Here is a 20,928-nt window from a genome sequence, read left to right as displayed (position 1 = left end):
TTGTCCCCCCCCGCCAGCTGTGCCATCCCCGAGCGCAGCGTGTTTGCAGCTGAGGAGTTAGAGAAGAGAGCAAGACCTTTGTCCAAGCGTATAATCACCCATGACAAACCAGCCCTCGGCCGGACCTTACAGAGCTTACAGGGAGCCGGGATGGAGCTTTTCCTCAAGTGGCAGCTGAGAGCAAGGGGTTCTCCCCAGGGGGACCCCCAGCCCCGGGGACGGGCTGGGATCCATGCCTCGCACTCCGCCGGTGGAGGCGAGCAAAGCACAGTCCCAGACACTGAGAGAGGGGCCTGGGGGCGACGGCTTTGCCCAAACACCCTCCAGCCCAGCACAGTGGATGAGTTAGAGCCTGGACGCGCTGGAGCACGGCTTGCCCTGCAGCGGTGCGAGACCCACCAGCCCCTCCGAGGTGTTTTCTCCATCCCGGTCCTCTCCGCCTGGGCTGGCCTAGTCCTCGGCAGGCAGCCTACCGTGCGGGAACCGCCGCTGGATCTCGGTGCGCACATCATCCTGCACGGGGAGAGATGGGGGTAGGGGAGGGCTGTGCCCGGAGTGGGGTTGGGGGGAGCTCACACCACCCTGCCCCAGGAGCCCAGGGCACCCGTCCCCTCCCCATCCCCAGCTCCTTGGGTCCTCACCAACTGGGCGAGCTGTCCCAGCAGTGGGGTGAGGTGCAGCAGTTCCTCATCCCGCGGGTCGCCCCACCACCTCGGCACTGGGATCCAGTTGGCGGCCTGGGGAGAGAGGGCGAGCGCTGGCCGTGGAGGAGCCGTCGGAGCCGTGGTGCTCCCGGTGCGCACAAGCCGCCCCCGCCACGAGAGCCAGCGCTGCCAGTACCTGAGCGGGGACGCCCTGGATGGTGTGGTCCAGGGCCACCGTCTTGGCCAGGTCCCTGCCCAGGCAGGTCAGGTCCTTCCAGTAGGAGCCCCGGGCACAGAGACAATCCCGCTGGGTGAGGCAGTGCCTGGAGGGGAGGCAGTGCCCGTGGGGACCAGTCCCTGCCGCAGGGGAGGTCCCCAGCGGGGTTTCACCCAGGCCATCACCTGATCAGCTTCTTCCTGGGGTCCAGCACATCCAGGACCTTCTCAGCATAGTCCTGCTTCGCAGTTGTGAAGATGAAGATCTGGGGGAGCAGGCAAAGGTCCCTGCACAGGCTGCCCGAGTCTCCCCCCACCCCGATGCAGCAGTACCCCACTGGCTCTCCGCAGACAAGGGGGGGGAACACAGGGGGTCCGGGTACCTCGTAGGTCTTGGAAAGGCTCTCCAGGAACTGCTGCACGTGGGGACGCAGCTTCACGTGGACCTGGAAGGGAACAGCATCTCCAGGAAACCACCAGCACCCATGTCTGACACCAAGCTGACCCCCAAGATTGGGGGGAGCCAGCACCCCAGGCAGGATCCAGGGGTCCCTCAGCCACCCTGTCCCCTGGGATTTCAGCCCCTGGGACCCACTTCCCCTCTGGCTTTTAGGGAAGGACAGAGGCACAGAAAACACGTGGACACCGTGGCTCCTCACAGCCCTGAGTCACAGTCCTCTGTGCCCCCCACTGGGGACCCAGCACCCCACTGTCCCACCCCCAGCACATGGGCACCCACCTCGTAGGAGTCCCCCTGGAAAACCGTGGTGAAGGTGGCCGCAGCACCCTGCCACCAGCTGCTGAGCACGGAGGAGCAGACCAGGGTCCCCTCCTGCAGGGCAGGGAGCAGAGTCAGACCCCAGCCCCGGGGCCACAGCCCCCCCAGACCCCTCCCCAGCTCACCAGCTCCAGGACGAGGGTGCGCTCCGGTGTGCTGCGGGTCTTCCGGGGACCATCCCTGCCAGGCACCGGGGCTGCGGGGACCAGCCTGGCCAGAGGAAGGCAGAGGGTCAGCAGTGGGTGCAGCGGGGCTGGGGGGCTGTGGGGACCCCCTCCTGCATACTCACAGGGTGGGCACAGCAGGGTCCTGGCACTCATCTGCAGGGAGCCCCGAGAAATAGGCACCCTTATAGCAGGGCTGCAACAGGGGGTTCACCGGCTCTGTGGGACAGAGAGGTTCTGTCAGCACAGCCTGGGGTGACCCCCCCCCCCATTCCCCAGGCAGGGGGCCCCTATAGGGGACACACTCACTCCTTTCCCTGGGCGAGGCTGACGCCGGCCTGCGACGCTCCCCTTCGAGACGCAGCTTCGCCAGCCGTCCCTTCCCAGGGGTCACAGATGCCATGGGGGGACACGGGACACACTCCAAGGGGTCCCAGCCCCACAGTGGGCGATGCTCCCCCTGGTCCCCTTCACTCTGCCCGCTCCTGGCCCTCCGGCGAGCCCCAGCCTTGGTGGCCGAGAGCCCCTGGTCCCTGCTGCTCTCCTTGCGGCGTCTCTTCGCACGTGGGGTGACCATCCCCAAATCCGCCATGGCTGGGACAGACAGACAGCGACACCCCAAGCGCAGAGCCCCAGCCCTGGGGCTGCTGGGCATCGCTCGCTCCAAAAGAGCTGCTGGAGCTGGGGGTGCTGCCCCACCCTGGGGACCCCCAAGGCCACAGCAGCCAGCACACCCACCCTGCCCAGGGAAAAAGCCCACCCCCAGCAGCCCCAAAACAGCCATGGTGGGTGGGAGGAGGCACTTTTATAGGGTGGAGGCACCTTTCCATCCCTAATCACCCCAAGGTGCCTCTGCCTGTGCTACAGAGCACTCAGGTGTTACTGGGAGCAGCTGGGGAGCCCAGTACAGAGCCCCAGCTGCCCCCAGGGCCCATCTCTGCCTCCTGATGATTAATTACGTTTATGCTAAGGACCCTCCTGGGCTGGCAGTTGCCACTTGGGGCACCCCAGGGCACCCACCCCAGTCACCCCGCAGCTGCCACCCCAGCCCCATGCCCAGCTTGGGAGCAGCCACCACCAACACAAGCTGGGAAAGCTCAGCCCTTCCCCAGCACTGGCTCCAAACCCAGCCCTGGATGGGTGCGGGACCACCCCAGGAGCCCAGAGCGGGCGGTGCACCCCGGGGTGCCCAGCACAGTGCTCCGGGGGTGGCCATCCCCGCAGCACCCCCAGGCACATCCTGTCCCTGCGTGGGCCCCGCGGTTGCACCCGCCGGCCCACGGGTTGGGTTACGGGGCGTGGGGGCTCCGGCACAGGGAGGGACCCGCTCGCCTCCGCCGGAAGAGAGATAAGCGGCAGGTCCCCGACCTCGAAAGGCAGAACCTGGCGTGTGTCCATCTCGGGGACAGGGACACGCTGCTAGGCGGGCGCTCTGCTCCGGGGGCTCAGCGTGGGGACGCTGGAGGGGACCCCCTGCCCAGGCACCCTGGGCTGGGGAGGGTATGGGACCCCCCCGGGCTGGCTCCAGCCAGGAAGGGGCATGCGGCAAGTGAGGTGATATACAAGTTTATTTTTTGCAAAACAATAAATTACCACCCTCCTCCACCCCCGCCCAGCCAAGTTGACCCCGAGGACGGCGAGATGCCCGGCACGGGGCGGAAGGCAGGATGGGGGTCCCTGGGGCCCTGGCCCCTCCATGGCCATGGAAAGGGCTGGGCGCATGGCAGAAGCATTTCCAGCCCCCGGGTTTGCCCTCGGGGTCCTGCCAGCCGCCCCCTCCCCGGGCGATGGAGCCAGGGGGGCTCAGGGTGGCCGGGGCTGGGGGCAGTGCCGGGCTGCCTCCCGCACCAGCCGGTCCTCGCGGGGCGTCCATGGCCGGGCGTAACCGTCATCCTGCAGCAGGATGCGGTTGAGCGTGCGCTCGTAGTTGACGTGCCGCCGCGCCATGAGCAGGTACTCGCCGCCCTCCCGGAGCGGGGGGCAGCCGCAGGTGTTGGGCACCCACACGTACTCCCGGGTCACCAGTGGGAAATGGTGCCGATACGGTGTTTTCACCTCCACCTCGTAGCGTGTCTCCTGTCCCACCAAGCGCCGTGCCAGGATCCGGCCCTGGAAGACTGCGGGGCGAGCATGGGGCACCCTGATCTGGGCATGTCCCCCAGCGTCGCCCCGAGCCCCTTCCCGTCCCCGGCGCTCACCGAAGTCGCTCTGGCAGAAGTGCCGGATGCGCTGGGAGCGTCCCTTGGCTGGGCGGCACCTCCCGCATCGCCCTGTGGGGGCAAAGCTGCAGTGGTTTAGGGGGAAGAGGGGACACGGCACCCCCAAACCCCCCTCCTGCAGTGGTGGGAGGGGGCATGGGGGCCCATATCCCATAAGGAGAGAGGGGACATACCAAGCTCCCAAGGCTCGCAGAGAGGGTTACACCAGGGGGCCCTTTTTAAGGATCCCCATCTCATGGAGAACCCCTGGGGCTCTCCGGGACCCTCCCCACAGGACAGAGCCCAGGGGTGCGAGGAGCTGTGGGGACCCCTGGGGGGGAGCAGGCACCTGTGGCAGCTCCAGCCCTGCTCCGGCTAGGGGGGCTTCTTGGTGGTGGCTCCATGGCAGAGCCCCTGGTCTGGGGCGGTGGTGCGGGGATGGGGGTGACCGGGGGCTCCCGGGGAGGGGGGCTGCCAGCCTCCCGGGGCTGGGGCTGCCGCAGGGGGCTGGTGTCACCACGGCTGGGCTGGGGCTGCCCATGGGGCAGCCAGAACTCGTACTCGATGCTGGGGTTGGGCTCCTGCAGCAGGACCTGCACGGGCAGGGGCAGAGCTAAGGGGAGCGATGGGGGCCGGGGACCGGCTGCCCCCGTGCCCGCACCGCCCCTGCCCTCACCATCACGTGTAGATCCTCATCAGTGGGCCCAGGCACCTCCAGGCTCTCAGTGCCGTCGGGGGCCCGGGCGTAGTGCACCTGGGTGCCAGCCACCTCGTACGACCCCGGCCAGGTGATGGACCAGTCCCCGTTGATCACGTAGTGCCCATCGCTTGTCATTAGGGCTGCAGGAAGGAGCACGTCCGGGGGCCGAGCACCGCACGGTCCCTGGGACCCCCGTGCTGGGCTGGGCTGGGGGGGCAGCCCAGATGCCTGGGTCCCCACCAGAGGCCTCTCCCCCGAGCAGGGAGGGCAGTGTGGGCTGGGATAGCTGCGGTCAGGGCTCAGGAGAAATCTGCTTTCTTGTAAATACTTGGCTTCGGTCCCAAGCCCGAGGCAAACCCTGGTGTGCAAAACCCCCCCAAGATCCCAAGCCCTGGTCCCAGTGGGGATGAGGCCCCGGCTGCTTCAGGAGGGGGCCTGGGGGGGCCTGGGGATGGGGGTCCTGGTCCTAGTCCCACGGTGGCTGGCCTGGCCCCACTCCAGCTCAGCTCTTCCCAAAACCCATGCCTGCGGCCTCTGGAAAGTGCCCCAAGTGCCGGCAAGTTCACTGAACCTGCGATGCTCGAAACAGCATCTGAGTGGGGGAACCGGCACGGCATGGCATGGCACGGCACAGCACGGCCACCCCCTGCCCTGCCCTGCCTGCACCCATGGGTGGCACCAACCAGGACCGACTGGGGTGGACTGGGACCGAGACAGGACACGTCCTACCGAGGTAGTTGCGGCTCTTGTCCGTCACCTTGATGTGGGTGGCCCCAGCTGGGATCTTGGTCACATTCATGTACCCAAAATAACCTGGCCGGGGGGGACAGAGTCAGGGCAGAGCCGGGGCATAGCCCGAGGGGACAGCCCGGGGTCGGGGGGCCAGGGCTGGGGCAGGAGGGGACCAGGCACAGAGGAGCTCCACATCTGGGGCAGTCCCAGCCCCATCCCAGGCACCAGAGGCGTTAACCCAGCCAGGCCCCATGTGCTGGGACATCTGGGGCACCCAGTGATGGGCCTGGGGTGCCGTCCGACCTCACGGGCATCGTCGTCCCCACAGCCTGGCCAGCCACCCCATGGACACTGGATATGGACCACATGGACCCTGGGTGTCCCCAGGGACCTCTGAACTCCCCCGGGGACCCCATGGATGACAGGGGTGCCCCAGAGATCCTCCACCCAGCCCCCAGAGGGGCGATACCCTCTGCAACGAGACAAAATCACCCCAGTGAGGGGTTTCCTCTGAGCCTGCTCACCCTGGGGACAGGGAGGGATCAGGGATGATCACCAGTGGCGATGGGGCACATGGAGAGGAACAGGTGATGGGGGGACCCAGGCGATGCCCTGGGGACACAGACCAGGGACAGGAGGACAGGGGAGCCAAGAGCCAAAGCATTCACCCATGGAGGGGGCCGGGGCAATGGTTCATTCACCGGAGGAGGGGTCCACGCCCTGGAAGAGCCGGTGCACGAAGAGACACGTGTCGTGGCCGCTGCCGCACTGGCCGCAGGCGTCGGGCCGCGTACCCGAGCCCAGGATCCCGTCGCAGCCCACACTCTGCGGGGAGCAGAGATGTGGCCTCAGGGTGGGGCGTCAAGGCTGGGGGTCCCGGGGGTCCCAGCCCCACGTGCACCCACCAGGCAGCGCCCACCAACGCAGAGGTCCGGGGAGTCGGGGCCACAGCGGGTGCCATCCAGCACCCGGCCGAAGGTGTAGTAGAAGTTGTGCCCCACGGCCAGGCAGTTGAGGTCACAGACATTGGGGGCTGCCGGAGCCGGGCGAGAAAGGAAGGGGGTGATGCCGGAGGCAGCCATGGCCCCCGGTCAGCCCAGCGATGCCACTCACTGCCCCGGGACTCACCTCCGTGGAAGGGCACCCAGCGGTACCGGGCCGGCGTGCCCAGGACAGGCTTGTTGTCGTAGAGGGAGCACTGCATGGCACGGAAGGGCACCGAGCCACCGGGGCAGCCCTGCGGGAGCAGCAGGATGGAGCCCCACGGGTCCAGGACCAGGACTGGGGCTGGCCACACCGGTGCCACGGCCCTTGCAATGCTCACCTGGAGCTGGCAGAGCCGGTACTGCCGTGGGTCGCCCGTGCACGGCTCCTCCTCAGCGGACCTGTGGCCGTAGAGTCAGCGCGGTGGGGCCAGGGCATGGCTCCCTCCAGCATCCCTCCTGCACCCTGCGACCCTCACAGAGACTCCCCCCCTCTCCAGGGCCAGGATGCCACCGAGCTGTGGCCGGGCTGGAAGTGGTGCATCCCCATGGGGGAGCAGGAGTGGGGACCACCACGTTCTGCATGCGGCCACATCCTGCCCGAGCTGCACCCCAGGGTGGAGACGACAGAGTCCAGCTCCCCCTGCCCTCCCCCATCCCTTCCCCTCCAAAATCAGGCTGAAATTTGGCCAGGGCATAGCGTGGTGCCAAGGGCCCACAGGGACATGTGTGGGGGCAGTGGCAGAGCCATTGTCATGGGGTGTGGGCGCCGCAGGGGGTGTGGGGGAGTGGGACACCCCGGCGGGGCCCTACTGCCCCGTTCCCCACTCACCGCAGGCACCTCCGGGTGCGGAGGGCGACGCCGTCCCCGCAGGTGCTGGAGCAGGAGCTCCAGGGTCCCCAGGGCCCCCAGGTGCCCCGGGCCGGCTGCCGACGGTGCCGAGCAGGGGCTGGGGGCTCGGGGACCCACACCGGTGTCCCCAGGGTTGAGCCCTGCATGGAGGAAGGTGCCGGTCGGTGCCGGGGCCAGCCTGGAGCAGCCCAGGGGTGCCACCGTGCACCCCAAACCCCTCACCTTCGCAGTGCCGATGCCGCAGCCCAGGCTGAGCCAGGCCAGGAGCAGCAGCCACCGCCACGGCCGCCAGCGCCTGCGGGAGCAGAGAGCCCTGAGCCCCACCGTCCCCAGGGACCAAGGGGGGCCGGTAGTGGGGTGTCCCACACCCCGGCATCGGTGCCACCAGTGGTGCCGAGGCGGGCGCCACCGCCGTGCCCCCCATGGGGACCCCACTGAGGGGGAAAGGAGGTGAGACAGAGGCAAGACGAGACACAGCGGGAGGGTCCCCGCCGGCGGAGGGACCAGCCGGGGATGTGGGGTACGGTGCCACACGGCAACGCCGGGGCCTCCCACCCCGAGCGGGACCAGGCGGGTGGGCACAGGCGAGAGCGCGATGCCATGTCCCGCACACGTGCCCCCATGGCTCCGGGCACGGGTGACGGCACCGCCGCGCCCACGGCCCCGCAGCGGGAAGCCGGGCCCGGCTCGCTGCCTGCCGGGACAGGACCAGACCTGCGTGGCTGAGCTGGGACTCCGTGTGTCGCTCCCCGATCCGGATCCGACCTCGCCATGGGGTGAGCGGGATGGGGGGCAGCCGGGGGGCCCCCCCGGTCCCAAACAGCCTGATCCTGGAGCACCCCAACCCACCCAGCTCGAGGGGTGCAGGGGGGTGCCGGGGTCCCCAGCCATTTTCAGTTTCCTCCCACTGCGCAGCTCCCATGGGGACTGGGGGGGCGCGAGTGGCCGCCCACAGCCACGACACGTGGTTGTCCCACCCCGGTGGGGCAGGAGATGGGGACGGGGGGGGTCACAGAACCCAGCGAGGGTCCGGTGATGCACTGCGTGCCTCAGTTTCCCCGCAGGAGAGGAGCTGACCCCGGCCACGGTGTGGAGGGGGGGGTCTTGGGGGTCCGCGATGGGTTAAGCAGAAATCGGGACCTTACCCGGCACCGTGGGGTCCCCCGTGGGGGACCGGGTTGTCCCGACACCCCCACCCGGTCATACCCACCCCTCCTCCGGGGTGTCCCGGAGTGGGGTTCAGTCCCGATCCGGTGTCTTGGCGGTGGGGAGGGGGGATCCGGGACGATCGGGCATCGCCTGCGCAGCTCCGGGGGGGCCGGGCGAGGCTTCCCCCCCCACCCAGCCCGGCTCGCCTCCCGTCCCTCCCCGCCGCGTTATTAATATCCAGCCCCAAAGGTGCGCCCAGCCCTCCCCGGCCGTGTTAACCCTTCGGGGCCCGGAACTCCAGTGGGCGATGGGGGCTGGTGGGGTCCCTGTGGGGTGGGCGCAGATGCTGCTCCGCAGGATCTGCACCCCCCTCCCCCGGGACCCCACCAGCCCCAGATGCAGAGGGGAAGGAGCAAACGGGACCTCCCCCACCCGTCTCATCCTGATCCGGGACCCTGACGGTACCCCCTGAAGCTGGGCAGATGCAGCAGGATCTGCTGAGTGCCCCCCACCCGCACCCCCCACAAGCGGTCCCAAACACCCCCAGCCCGGAGCTGAAGGGGTTACAGTGCCGGGGTACGGGCGTCCCTTGGGGTCTCCCCGCTGCAGGACGCAGCAGAGCCGGCAGGATGGCCCGGGGGTGGGCAGGGGACGAGCTCCCCGGGTGGTACATCAAGGACACAGGCAGCGGGGTGCTCTACAAGCGGGGACGGCTCCTGGGAGAGGTAAACCCCCCCATTGCCCCCGGGCAGCCCCATCCTTGCACCCCCAGGCAACCCCTCACCCCAGCCAGCACCCCATCCCCGCTGGGCACCCCCACACCCCACGGGGCCCCCAAGGTGTCCGACTCCAACAGGCGCCCACCACATCCCCACTGGGGAAAGGGAAACTGAGGCAGCGGAGGAACGCTGCGACCGAGCCGGAGCGGAGCAGGTGCCGTGGCCAGCACCAGCCCCCAGGCTCCTTGGCCCCCAGGGAAGGGCACGTGGCCAGGCACCCCAACACCCGGGACCCCCTTCTGCCTGCAGCCTCTCGCCCCTCGGCTCACCCTGGGGTGCTGGGCTGCTCACTCCGGCGGGACCATCCTCGCAGGGCACCTTTGGGCGCTGCTACCAGCTGACGGAGGTGGCCAGCGGCAGGGTCTATGCGGTGAAGGTCATCCCGCGAGCCCGGCTCGCCGTGGTGGGCTTCGGGGAGAGGGTGAGTCTTGGGGGGACACACACAAGTCCCCAGGGAGGGAGGATGATGCCCACAGGGACCCTGCAGACCCCCACAGCCCTGTGCTTGCTCCTTCTCCCTCCTTCCTGGGTCACTGGGTGGGTTCCCATCCCTGTCCCGCCAAGGGTGAGTGCTGGGGCTCCCCCGATTCCGAGGGTCCCCCGGGGGGGCTGCCGGGGTGGTGCCGATGCAGGTGGAGCGGGAGCTAGAGCTGCACGGCCGCCTGCGCCACCGGCACATCGTCCGCCTCCACGGGGACTTCGCCGACCGCAGCCACGTCTACCTGCTGCTGGAGTACTGCAGCCGGAGGGTGAGCGAGCGCCGGCACCCCAAAACGCAGCATCCCCACGCCGGGGCTTTGCCAGGCCCCGAGCTGGCACCTTCGCTCCGTCCCCAGTCCCTCGCCGACATCCTGCGGGCCCGGGGGAGGCTGACGGAGCCAGAGGTGCGGTATTACCTGCGGCAGATCATCTCAGGGCTGCGCTACCTCCACGGACGGGGCATCGTCCACCGGGATCTCAAGCTGAGTGCGTGGGGCAGAGCCGGGGCAGCGGGAGGGGGAACCGCACCGGCCCCGCTCGGGCTCATCTCCCTCCACAGGCAACTTCATGGTGACCGAGAAGATGCAGGTGAAGATTGGGGACCTGGGGCTGGCGCGGCAGGAGGCACCGGCCGGCCGGCGCTGGGGGTGAGTGGGGCTGTGGCGCTGCCGGGGGGTGCTGCCGGGCCGGGGGTCACCCTGCCCGTCTCCCCAGGGCGCTGTGTGGGACCCCCAGCTACCTGGCCCCGGAGGTGTTGGACCGCAAGGGGCACGGGGTGCCCTCGGACATCTGGGCCCTGGGCTGCGCCATGTAAGGGGGAGCTGGAGGGAGGGGAGGAGGGCAGGGGGTGCCCCTGGACCCACTGAGCAGCCAGACCCCCCCCAGGTACACGGCGCTGACGGGCAGCCCACCGTTCGAGGCGGCTCACCGGCAGGAGCTGTACCGGCGCATCCGGGCGGCGCAGTACCCGCTGCCCACCCACCTCTCGCCCCGTGCCCGGGCTCTCATCGCCCGGCTGCTGGCCCCCGAGCCTGCGGAGCGGCCCAGCCTGCGGGACATGCTGGATCATGGCTTCTTCACCCAGGTGGGGAGCCAGCGGGGGGCACAGAGCCTGCACCGACAGCGGGAGGGGCGGGGGGGTCACTGCTTCTCGCTCCCCAGGGCTTCACACCGGACCGGCTGCCACCCCACGCCTGCCGCTCAGCTCCCGTCTTTGTGGGACAGGATCCAGCGTGCAAACTGCTGCGGGGGGCTGCGGCGGCGCTGGCGAGGGGGTGGCCGTGCTGGGGGTCACCACCCTGCTGCCTCGGCCCGGCAGGGAGCGGGAGGCAACCGTCTCCCCGCCGCGAAGGAAGAGATTCCTCGGCGGGACCTGAGCCATGCAAACATCCGCTTAGGAAAAACTTTATTAGTGCTAGGAACCGTCTAAAATCCAGTCATTGAAACAAGCAGGGTGGGACGTGACCATTACGAACGGCGCGCACACACACACACCAGTTTGCCCTTAGAAACAGTTAACAGAAAAAAAAAATAATTAAACCAAACCCAAACCCAAAAGGGACCTCTCTTCCCCGGTACGGGATGGGGACGAGGAGCTGGGGGGGAGAAGGTGCAGCTCTGAGGAGCCCGGTGCCCCGCATCGCTCCTGGGGATCACCCACACACAGGGAACAGCAGCGCCTGGGGAGGCATCAGGTCCCCCTGCTCCACCTGGCTGCAGCGCCAGCAGCAGGGGTTCCTGGAGGGAGGAACAGAGTTATCTGTGGCCTGGGAAGGAGGGAGGAAAGTGCACGGTTTCCCTGTTCAGCTTCAGTTCTCTCCCTCAAGAGAAGAGGTCTGAAAGAAAACTCTGAAAGCTCAGTAAAACATGACACTTAAAACACCCACAGCGTCAACTCGAGAGCGCCCGGCCCTGCGCAGCCGGCACCCGGGACAGACACTCGCCTATGCCTAAAACAGAGGGTGGGGACAAAGACAAGATGCTCGAGGTGGCCCCAGCAAGCACCAAGGAGCCGCTTCGCTGCTTACGGACCTGTCCACACGTCAGCGCAAGAGGGGACCGGCGAGGGAGGGTGTCACCAGGGGGGTCTGGGGGAGGGAGGTGACAAAAATGACTTTGTCTGCACTTGGGGAGAGCTTTCTTCCAAAGCTCTCGTCAGGGGCTGCGGGGAAGGAAGCCGGAGCCGCTCTGGTGACGCAGCCCAGGCAAGAGGAGAAGCAAAGGGACCAGGCCGGACGGGGAGGGAGCCGCAGCGCGGGGCCCTGGGGAGGGACGGCAGCTCCCACGCACGGCCCTGGCCGGGAGGGTGGGTGCGAGCGCGGGCACTCGGCCTCTCGCCGGCACCCTCCGTGTGCTCAAACCACAGAAGAGCTGCAGGGACCGATCCCACAGCACTCAGACGGCAGCACGCAGAGCACCCGAGGCTGGAGGTGGGGTGGGACACCAGAAAATGAGATCTGCCCTCAGCACCCCATCACCACAGATCCCTCACGTCGGCAGGAGCTCACAGCTCCCCTCTGAGGTCCTAAGCTCCCCTCCGCTGCCGAGGAAGCGGCACACTCGCTGCTGAAAGCCCTTCCCAGCCCGCGTGATTCCTACGTGAGCAAAACCAGAACTGGGCCTTTGCCCTTGGGGTGAGCGCACCCCCCAGCAGCTCCGACCCACAGCCCCGCACACGCGCCCTCCTGCCTGCTCGGGCACAGCGGCACCGGGGGGAATGGCACCGCAGAGGCGAGAAGGGAGCAGCAGGAGGTATGCCATGCCATGCCACGCCACGCCACGCGGGCACCAGTTTTGGGATCCTCAGGGACAGGGGAACAGCTGGGGGGGCAGGTGGCACAGCCTGGCCGCTCCCAAGGCCGGGCAAAGGGCTGGCTGCCGTCCCCGAGCTTGGTGCCGCACCCAGAGCCCGGCTGATCATGGCCTGGCACAAAGCCCACTTGATATTTTTATCCCTGGCATCTGTGTTGTTTGAAGCTGTCCTCCTGTTTTGTTTTTTTTTTTTTTCCACAGCCCTCCCCTGTCCCACCCTGGCTTAGAGGTCACAGCAATAGCAACACACCCTCTGCTGCCACGACCTGAGCCCAGAAGGCACCGGCTGCCTGCCCTAAGATGGCCCCGAGGTACCAGCAGCTCCGATACAGTCTGGGGGAAGGTCCAACCTCCCAAAGATGCCACGTGCCCCAGACCCCCCGGTTCTGGGAAGAGCTGTACCGGCCGTCTCTGCCCCACTCCCAGGCCTGCTGTGCCCGCAGGAACGTCTGAGGGGCTCAGGGCAGGACGTTCCAGTCAATGCAATAGTTTTTAAACTCTGGGATCTCCCCGTCTTTATTCCGCAGCCGCCAGCTGCCCAAAGACGGGGAGAGCACGACTCCCAGCGCAGCTTCGCGGGCCGCTTGTTTCATGCTCAGAACAGTAAGCCTGCCCTGGGGCATGGAACATGCCATGCCTGGTGGGAAGTCTCATTTCTTAAAAAGAAAGGGTTTTAAAATGATGATTCAAGTTTAGTAACTCCTCTCACCCTCCTCCCCGGCTATAAAAGAGGCTGAAACTCACCCTCGTGCAGAAATCAGGTTCAAAGTTCAGCCAATTCGTGTGGGCTACCAACAGCCCCATCCCCCTCGGAGGGGTGACAAAGGCAATTCAACTCCCTTCACAGAGCTGTCACCGCAGAGCCCTGGACGAGGGCTGAATCCGGCTCCTGAAGCCCAGGGTGAGCTCCGAGCAGGATCCCAGAGGAACAGCTCCAGGCAGGGGTTGGCCCAGGATGCGTTTGGTGACAGAAGTACCGGGTGTTGCTTGGCCTGAGAGGACTGGTGCGTAGACAAAGGAGCTGGCTTGACTCAAACGGGCTGGAGCAGTTTCTCAGCAGGCTGAAGGCAGCGAGTTGCTCTCCACCTTCAGTCCTTTGCTGGCCAGGAAGGCGTCCTGCTTGGGCTCGCGGCCCAGGAACTTCCTTAACATGTCGGAAGCATCCAGGGAACCGCCAGGATGCAGGATGCAATTCCTGTAATCCATGCCCACCTGCGAGGAGAGACAGGGGTGCGCGTAGGACACCCACCCTCCCACCAACGCTGCCGCCTCCCACCACCTCTGGCAGGGGCAGGCAGCCCTTGCCACGCGCCAAGAGCCCGGCGGCGCAGGGCGTCCTCCCTACCTTACAGTTCATGATCCCCTCCTGCTTGAAGCGCGTGTGGAACATGTCCATGGAGTACACTTCGCTCCAGAGGTAGCCGTAGTACTGCGCATCGTAGCCTCCGGCCAAGTGGCCAAACGTAGCGGGCATGTTTGTACCTTTGCAGCAAAGGAAGGGAAGGGGCGTTAACAGGAAAGGCTGCTGGAACCGCTCACAGCACGGAAAAACCCCTCTGTGGTGTAAATGTGTCAGAGCAGGCACTGGGTCAGCTGGCTCACGATCTCAGGGGAAACAGGGAAGAACTTCCCAGTTATTTTTGTATGTTTTCAGCCCTGCTTTTCCTGGGGCCAGCGGAAACTGTCCCCACAGAACCAGCCTGAAGCCCCAGCCTTGAAAAGAACCTGCTGAGCCAAGCTTGCAGGTCAGGCCTAGAGAGACAGCGAGAGCGGGACCCCCAAAGCCCCTGGGTACCTGGGGTGGCAGGGACGCCCAGCACCTCTTCACACAGCCGGGCAAACACCTCCACAGGGTCAGCCTTCGTCTGGGTGTGCAGCGCCTGGTCCACCTTGGCCAGGACAATCTGACGCAAGTTGAAGAGCCCTGTACCCAGAAGGAGGAGGCAAACTGAGCTCCTGCAGCAGGGCAGGCTGGGCAGCTCCCACGCTTCTCCCCACACCCAACTTCTGACCCGCTTCCCCAGACCAGCCTGGTTCAGCAGCACCCTACGGTCAGGCCTAAGCCGCATCCCCTGCCTGCAGATAATCCCCACCTTCCCCTGCGCACCTTCTTGCTGTGCCACCACCCAGTCTGCTGCACCTCCTGCCACACCACCCTCACTCTTCCGAGACTAACGGCAGGCAGATGTGCTTCTTCCCCCCAACACTCTCAGCCCCCAAAGAGAGCAAGGCAAAGCCCTTCCTCTACCCAGCCAGGTCACTAAGGGTCCCCTTCCCCTCCCCACACACAGGGGCAGGGCTCTGCCCTCGCTGGGGACAGCACGCCGCCCTCACTCCCCTCCTGCCCCTCTTCGCTGGCTCCCACTTCCCCCTGCAGGGACCCACCTGTGTTCGCCTGCCGGGATTTAATGAGCTTCTCCAGCAGTTCATCAGGGATGGGGCTTCCAGTTTTGTAGTGCCTGGACATGCGCAGCAGCGGCTCCTTCTCCCACACCCAGTTCTCCAGCATCTGCGATGGTGCCTCAACAAAGTCCCGCTCCACATGTGTCCCGCTGAACATGGCAAACTCCGCCTAGGAGACACAGCAAGCTCAGAGCGGGGTGTCGTTTAACCCCACAGGGGAGCACGACAGGGGAAAGGTAACAAACCAACCCTCTGCCAGCACAGCCAGGCCTCACCTGAGAGCACAGCTGGTGCATGACGTGCCCAAATTCATGGAAGTAGGTCTCCACCTCATCGTGCTGCAGCAGGGAAGGCGCATCCGGCGTGGGCTTGGTGAAGTTGGCCACCATAGCAGCCACCGAGATCTGCCGGCTGGAGTCCGGCAAGAGGCAGCCCGGCTGCAGGCCGAAGCAGGCTGCATGCCCGTACTTCCCTTCCCTAGGCCAGGAAGGGGAGACTGTTACAGGGATCCTCCCTCGTGGCCAGCCACGAGCCACCACGCAGCGTGGTCCTGCTCAGAGCAGAAGCTCCTGAGACGCTGTGATTCACACCAGCCCCATGCTCCTGGGACAGCCCTGCCCGATTACACACTGCTCCCTCCGCACCGCCATGCGTCTGGGAGCGGGACGGCCTCTCCCCTTCCCCAGGCGCGTGGCAGGCTCTGCGCCCCCTGCCCCAGCCCTCTATCCTCACTTCACATTGCCCAAGGTCTCACCGTGGATACAGGTCCAGGTAGAATTTGCCAATGGTCTCCCCGGAGGAGGTGTCCTTCACTGTGTAGAGCTGGACGTCCTCGTGCCAGACCTGAGCCTTCTCTTCCAGATGGAAGGTGAGCCCCAGCAGCTCCTGGTAAATGGCCAGCAGGCCCGTGGTGACCACCTGCATGGGGAAGTACTCCTTCAGCAGATTCTGGTCCACGCTGTACTTGGTCTCCTCCACCTGGTTCATGTAATAGCGCATGTCCCAGGCATTGATGCGGTTGTCAAACTCCAGGCCACGCTTCTCGCATTCTTTCTTTTTCAGGTCGAGGATCACAGCCCGTTCCTTCTCCCCGAGGGGTTTCAGCTTCTGGGCCAGCTCATCTAGGAAAACCAAGGCAGGCAGTGTGAGTGCCCGGGGCTGAGCGCAGCGTACCCGGCCCAGCGCATGCCCCTGCTCTTCCCCTCCACAGCCAAGAGCCGTACCCAGGAACGTAGCCACTGTCTTGCTGCTTTTAGCCATGTTCATCTCCAGCACAAAGTCCGCGTGCGTGTTGAAGCCCAGGAGACTGGCTTTCTGAGCACGCAAATCCACCAGCTCCTTGAGGATCAAGCAATTTTCCTGCAAGGTAGGGTCAAAGAGTGAAGTGGGGTACACAGGCAAGAAAGGAAGCGTGAGCCCCAGCGTGGAAAGCAGCACAAATCTCAGATGAGATCCCTTCAGTGCCTGGACCTGACCTGGCATCCCATCTGGTCCTGCTGGCAAGCAGCAAGGCCCACCTACCTCTTTGCACCTGGAGTTGAACATTTCCTCCACCTTCCTCCTCGTCTCAGGCACGTAGCACTTCTTCAGGAGAGGGAAATAGTGCGGGTATTTCAAGGTGACTTTCAGCTTGCCGTCCTCTGTCTTCTCCAGGGAGTTCAAGAAGTCCTCAGGGAGCCCCCCTGAGAAAAGAGCAGACAGCGCTGATGGAGAGCCCAGGGCTCTCCAGAAACACCAGCTCTGGGACTGAGCACAGGATCAGGCTCTTGCTCGTCGGCCAGAGGAATCCAGGCACTCAGAGCCACGCCAGCAGAGAAATAAGCCCGAGCGCTCCGTACCTAGTTCCTCCTTTGAGAAGGGCAAGTAGGTAGTATCTTCGTTGAGGTTCTTGTTGAAGTCTATGCAAAGGACACTCAGCTTTTTCTTAATAGCTTTGATTTTCTTTAAAATATAGATGAACAGAGAAAAGTCAGTCCAAAGGGGGAAGTCAAAGAGCACTGTTCACCGTCTCCGGCCAAGAGCCTGCCTGCTGAGCTGCCCAGCGGTCTGCGCTTGGCTTTCATTCAAACGCAACGCTGCAGAATTAATCGTGTGCAGGCGCTGAGCTCTCAGCCTAGAACAGACTCCCTTTGATCGCACCTGGTAGGAGAGCAGCTGCCTCAGCAAGGTCCCAGCTGTCTGCTGCCAGCTCAGGAGCTGCAGGTGTTTAAGCAACAACCTCCTCTGCCCTAATTTCCTTTCACCTTCTCTTCTGCTAACCCAGCTTTGTGCTCCGTGCGCTGGCACGAGATAAAAGGGGAGACCCTGAGCAGCTCAGCCCGCCCCCAGCCCCAGTGGGGCACCCTCCCTGACGGCACATGGGGGCCGGGTGCTACTTCCAATCCTGACCTGCACAGCACCATCTGAGATCCTGGCTTCTTGGGAGCTCCCGGACTCCCAGCTTCAACCCCACTTTGTAAACATCACCCCCGTCCAAAGAAAAGGAAAGAGGGGCACAGAGACATCAGCCAACATGCCCAAGGTCACATGGATCAGGGACAAAATTCAGGAGCCGAGCCTCAATCTGCTCTAATGCTACACCATCCCGTTGGCCCTGCAAGGCCTCCTCTACCTGTGCCTACTTAAGCTCTGTGATCTCACCTCCTGCGTTTCCTCAGGGAGATGGAGACCGTTTCTTTTACCCAATTTGATCAGCCTCTCTAGATATCTCTTTGCTTCAGGCTTCAGTGAAGCGCTCTCTGCTTTCTCCTGTAAAACAAAACCCGTGAGCACAGGGAACGGCAGGATCGAGTGTTGCGGGAAGTTGGTTGCTGGTGGGAGTTGTGGGTTATTGTAACACCAGTGACCCAGAGCAGATGGAAACACCCCACAAGGCAGCTTTCGATTGGTGTGTTAGTGCCTATCGGATTGCTTTAAACTTCTCACCTTTATGCTGTACTACAGCACTTTGCAGGGCACTACGCAGCCCCTTCCCTGAGCCAGGCAGGCTGTTTTACTAAACCCGTTTTACCAGAGGCCCTGAGGAGGGGCAGAGCCCTCAAACCCCAACTCCCCAGTTCTCACTAACAACTGGACCATTCTGCAATGATCACACAGAGTTCAGACCTGACTCGATATTCACTTCAGAGTTCTGGGACAAGGGAAGAGGCTTTGTTGTAATTCCAGGTTTCAGTGCCCTGCTCAGGTGCATCACTGGCAGAGCACCCTCCGGAGCACACACCTGGAGCCAGACAATCCTCTGGTACACGTCCTGCCTCATGCTCATCTCCACGTCGAACTCGGAGAGCTTCTTGTCAGCCTCGGTGCTCGCCGCACGGATGTCTTTGTAAGGAGAGACATGCTGGGGGAAGTCCAGCATGTTCCGACGGACTGGAAAGACAGAAGAGGGATTACAGCAAAGGCAATGGCTTCATGTCCCAGAAGTGTTTGTGAGCGGGAGTGTTCACAGAGAACCTGTGTTAACGGGGAGACAGTTTGTCGGCCCTGGAGCCTGACCTGCCTGCCCACATAAACGAAGAGCAAGGCAAGCCACTGCCACCAGACAAAGCCAGAGCTGCCCTCCCTGAGCAGCACTCAGTCACCCGCAGCACCCGTTCACCCCTTCCTCGCTGCTGAGCACATCTGCCCACTGATTTCCCGCTACAGCCCACCTTTCTGACAAAACTCACAGGAATTTCATGCCTGTGAGACCCCAACGCCTTTGTCCCAGCTATAGCTGGTATCAACAGTCCCAAGAATCACAGGACTTCTGTGCCAGAGACATGCGAGCAGCTTCTTTGTGTGACTCCTCTCCTTAGAGGACCAGGCTAAAAGCAGCACACCTTTACTGCAGGTGCTCCTCAGAAGCCACCATATGTCCCAGGAGTGCTCTGTCCTGACACATTTCCACGTTAGAAGTGAAAACAGGGGGAACATTCCCTGCCATCATCTCTGCAAAATCCCACATAACACAACTCCAGCAGGAAGGTGCTGCCCTCCAGGCACGAGAACTCTCCACACAGCAGAAGGTGAGCAGGCAGCTACTCTCTGCTGCCCAGGTAAAGTGCCGACAGTTCTGCTGAAGTTAACATTACCCCTGCTTAATAAGGGCTTTTCCTCTTATTTTAGGAAAAAGAAACGAGAGAGAAGAAAGAAGAGGCTCGCAGGATGGCTTCCGCTTCATGCAGACGTGATACCTCGCGACATGGGCGGTCAGGACAGCTAACAGATGCTGTGAGGCAGGAGCGGGGCTACGCGACTTTGGCACTCTACTGCTGTAAGTAATTAGCCAGAGGAATATCAAGGCCTGCATCGTTCACCAGCATGATGCCATCATGTCACGTTACTTTACACATAGTCCCTAAAGCAACCGCAGTGTTTAAACAAGGCACACGGAGCGACATTTGTCTGCTGCCTTAGGGAAAAAGTTAGAGAGGAGCTGAAGATTTCTTAAATCATCCGAACTATTTCTGCCGATGCACGACTTGTTTCCACTAACGCACCCTGACACACACAAGCAGGAGGCAACCCTGAAAACCTGGCTGCTCCTCCAACAAACCACCCTGCTGCCAAAGCGCCGTCCTTGTTTTAGACCCACTCTTCTGTTCCAAATCTACTCTATTTGTTGTACTTATATCTAGCTGTATAAACATGAACTGGAAAAAAACCCAAGTGTACTGCTGCGGGAGCCATGGGAAGAAAAGAGATGAGAGTTCAGAGCAAAAAAACCCCACCTGAAAAATCTTAATAACACGTTGATTTCCAGAAAGCCCGTACTCCCTGTCAGCATACGTACCTGTATATTCCACTTCCACATCAGCCAGGGCCTTGAGAGTGTTTTCATAGGACACCTCACCCTGCTCCTGGGAGCCCACCCGGTCATACACAAGCTTGGTTCTCTCCGTGAGCTCTGCAGCCATGTTTTCTATCTGTTCGGCAGTCAGGTCCCATCTCAGCTGATTTGCCAATAGCCTGGGGGCCTGGCTATCCACAACGTTACCTGGGGAGGTGGGGAGGAAACACTCCGTGAGATGCACTCTTACACGGGCTGGAGAGAAAATCCAGCTGCAGAGCTAAAGGGTGATAAAAGCACTTAAAGGAGAGGCCCAGCAAATAAACCGTGCTGATGGGCAACCGGGCTCCTGAAGCGCCGGGCAATCAGCAGCCGGATTATTTTCCGGGCAATGTTTACCCTCTCAGTCATGACAAGCTCTTGAGAGAAACCCGACCCCGCTCCCTCCCCGCCGCGCCCCTGGCAGGTGCCCCTGCCCACGGGGGCAGCTCTCACGGCCCGGGGAGGGAGCGGCGGGCGGAGAGGTGACAGCCGGGACAGCAGGAGGCGAGGGTCACTCACCCTGCAGAGCCCTTGAGGGGCCGCCTCCGGCCCCTGCCTCCTCCATCCCCCCCCTCCCCACGCCGCGTCAGCCCCTCGCCCTTGCCCTCACCCCCGCTCCCCGCCCCGCCCCAGACCCCCGCCGCCCCCAGACTCCCCTCTCCGCCGCCGGTACCTGTGGGGGGGGCCATGCCAGGGGTGCCGGGGTTACCGGGAGGCCCCTCTCCGCTGACGAGACCGTGAGGAGACCGCGCCGGCCCCACGCAGGGAGCATGTGCCCCAACCATAGAGGCGGGCGGAGAGAGCGGCCGCGCCAGGGGATTCTGGGAGAATGGAGGACTGGGCCGCTCTCCCCTTCCCTTCACCCCATCCGGGACGGAGGGGAACGGCCATTGACCAGCACACGTACAGCCCCATCCCGGCCCTCAGCCTCGGCGGCTACGGGACAGCACCGCGAGCCCGGGAGCGGGAGCGGCACCACGACCCGCGGCTCCCGCCCACCCGTTCCCATGGCCCCGCCCCCTCTCTATGGTAAAACTCAGACGGGAACAGCTGCGCTTCCGGTATGTGGCTCCGCCCCCGAGCGGCACAGACTGCGCATGCGTTAAGGACTCCGCGCATGCGTTATGGCCTCCGGCGGCCCTGTGAAGGCGGGACGGGCGGGTGGGCGGTGCCTGGCGGCAGCGCATGTACTCTGTGGGCAGAGAAGTGCGCATGCTTCCGTTCC

At 64.3% G+C, this 20,928-nt stretch overlaps 4 protein-coding genes across 10 annotated transcripts; 1 reads left to right on the top strand and 3 right to left on the bottom strand.

Annotated features, from left to right (window-relative positions):
- Nucleotides 1–74: 74 nt before the first annotated feature.
- Nucleotides 75–3,106, bottom strand: LOC142049281 (CTD nuclear envelope phosphatase 1A-like). 3 transcript variants are annotated; one of them, XM_075076813.1, is made up of 10 exons: nucleotides 2,563–3,106; nucleotides 2,112–2,474; nucleotides 1,928–2,021; nucleotides 1,764–1,848; nucleotides 1,600–1,692; nucleotides 1,244–1,306; nucleotides 1,047–1,126; nucleotides 841–967; nucleotides 642–737; nucleotides 75–513 (listed from the first exon to the last, which is right to left on the bottom strand). In XM_075076813.1, exons 1-10 carry the CDS (start codon nucleotides 2,630–2,632, stop codon nucleotides 451–453), a joined length of 1,134 nt encoding a protein of 377 aa, XP_074932914.1. In that variant the 5' UTR covers nucleotides 2,633–3,106; the 3' UTR covers nucleotides 75–450. The 3 variants fall into 3 exon arrangements, with proteins under 3 accessions (XP_074932914.1, XP_074932912.1, XP_074932913.1); XM_075076811.1 differs by having other exon boundaries at nucleotides 2,112–3,106; XM_075076812.1 differs by having other exon boundaries at nucleotides 481–544; nucleotides 2,112–3,106.
- Nucleotides 3,107–3,352: 246 nt separating this feature from the next.
- On the bottom strand, nucleotides 3,353–8,657 carry ADAMTSL5 (ADAMTS like 5). 2 transcript variants are annotated; one of them, XM_075078079.1, is made up of 12 exons: nucleotides 8,414–8,657; nucleotides 7,491–7,563; nucleotides 7,248–7,408; nucleotides 6,757–6,817; nucleotides 6,561–6,669; nucleotides 6,338–6,465; nucleotides 6,134–6,257; nucleotides 5,430–5,513; nucleotides 4,677–4,840; nucleotides 4,350–4,593; nucleotides 4,001–4,072; nucleotides 3,353–3,919 (listed from the first exon to the last, which is right to left on the bottom strand). In XM_075078079.1, the coding sequence occupies exons 1-12, from the start codon at nucleotides 8,470–8,472 to the stop codon at nucleotides 3,606–3,608; spliced, it is 1,593 nt and encodes a 530-aa protein (XP_074934180.1). In that variant the 5' UTR covers nucleotides 8,473–8,657; the 3' UTR covers nucleotides 3,353–3,605. The 2 variants fall into 2 exon arrangements, with proteins under 2 accessions (XP_074934180.1, XP_074934181.1); XM_075078080.1 differs by lacking the exons at nucleotides 4,350–4,593; nucleotides 4,677–4,840.
- PLK5 (polo like kinase 5 (inactive)) lies at nucleotides 7,964–11,229 on the top strand. 4 transcript variants are annotated; one of them, XM_075078082.1, is made up of 8 exons: nucleotides 7,968–8,044; nucleotides 9,510–9,617; nucleotides 9,761–9,945; nucleotides 10,033–10,162; nucleotides 10,236–10,323; nucleotides 10,391–10,486; nucleotides 10,562–10,760; nucleotides 10,838–11,119. In XM_075078082.1, exons 3-8 carry the CDS (start codon nucleotides 9,823–9,825, stop codon nucleotides 11,117–11,119), a joined length of 918 nt encoding a protein of 305 aa, XP_074934183.1. In that variant the 5' UTR covers nucleotides 7,968–8,044; nucleotides 9,510–9,617; nucleotides 9,761–9,822. The 4 variants fall into 4 exon arrangements, with proteins under 4 accessions (XP_074934185.1, XP_074934183.1, XP_074934184.1 ...); XM_075078083.1 differs by having other exon boundaries at nucleotides 7,985–8,044; nucleotides 9,829–9,945; XM_075078081.1 differs by lacking the exon at nucleotides 7,968–8,044 and adding an exon at nucleotides 8,807–9,142 and having other exon boundaries at nucleotides 9,829–9,945.
- THOP1 (thimet oligopeptidase 1) lies at nucleotides 11,065–20,731 on the bottom strand. Its single transcript, XM_075078078.1, has 13 exons — nucleotides 20,377–20,731; nucleotides 19,665–19,868; nucleotides 18,111–18,259; nucleotides 17,531–17,638; nucleotides 16,729–16,831; nucleotides 16,412–16,572; nucleotides 16,114–16,249; nucleotides 15,645–16,011; nucleotides 15,166–15,367; nucleotides 14,873–15,059; nucleotides 14,283–14,411; nucleotides 13,833–13,969; nucleotides 11,065–13,699 (listed from the first exon to the last, which is right to left on the bottom strand). Exons 1-13 carry the CDS (start codon nucleotides 20,486–20,488, stop codon nucleotides 13,541–13,543), a joined length of 2,154 nt encoding a protein of 717 aa, XP_074934179.1. The 5' UTR covers nucleotides 20,489–20,731; the 3' UTR covers nucleotides 11,065–13,540.
- Nucleotides 20,732–20,928: the final 197 nt, after the last annotated feature.

Source organism: Phalacrocorax aristotelis, chromosome W (genome assembly GCF_949628215.1).
Source record: "Phalacrocorax aristotelis chromosome W, bGulAri2.1, whole genome shotgun sequence".
Lineage (NCBI taxonomy): Eukaryota > Metazoa > Chordata > Aves > Suliformes > Phalacrocoracidae > Phalacrocorax > Phalacrocorax aristotelis.
Note: the sequence above shows the minus strand (reverse complement) of the source record. Positions and strands in the feature narration are given on the sequence as shown.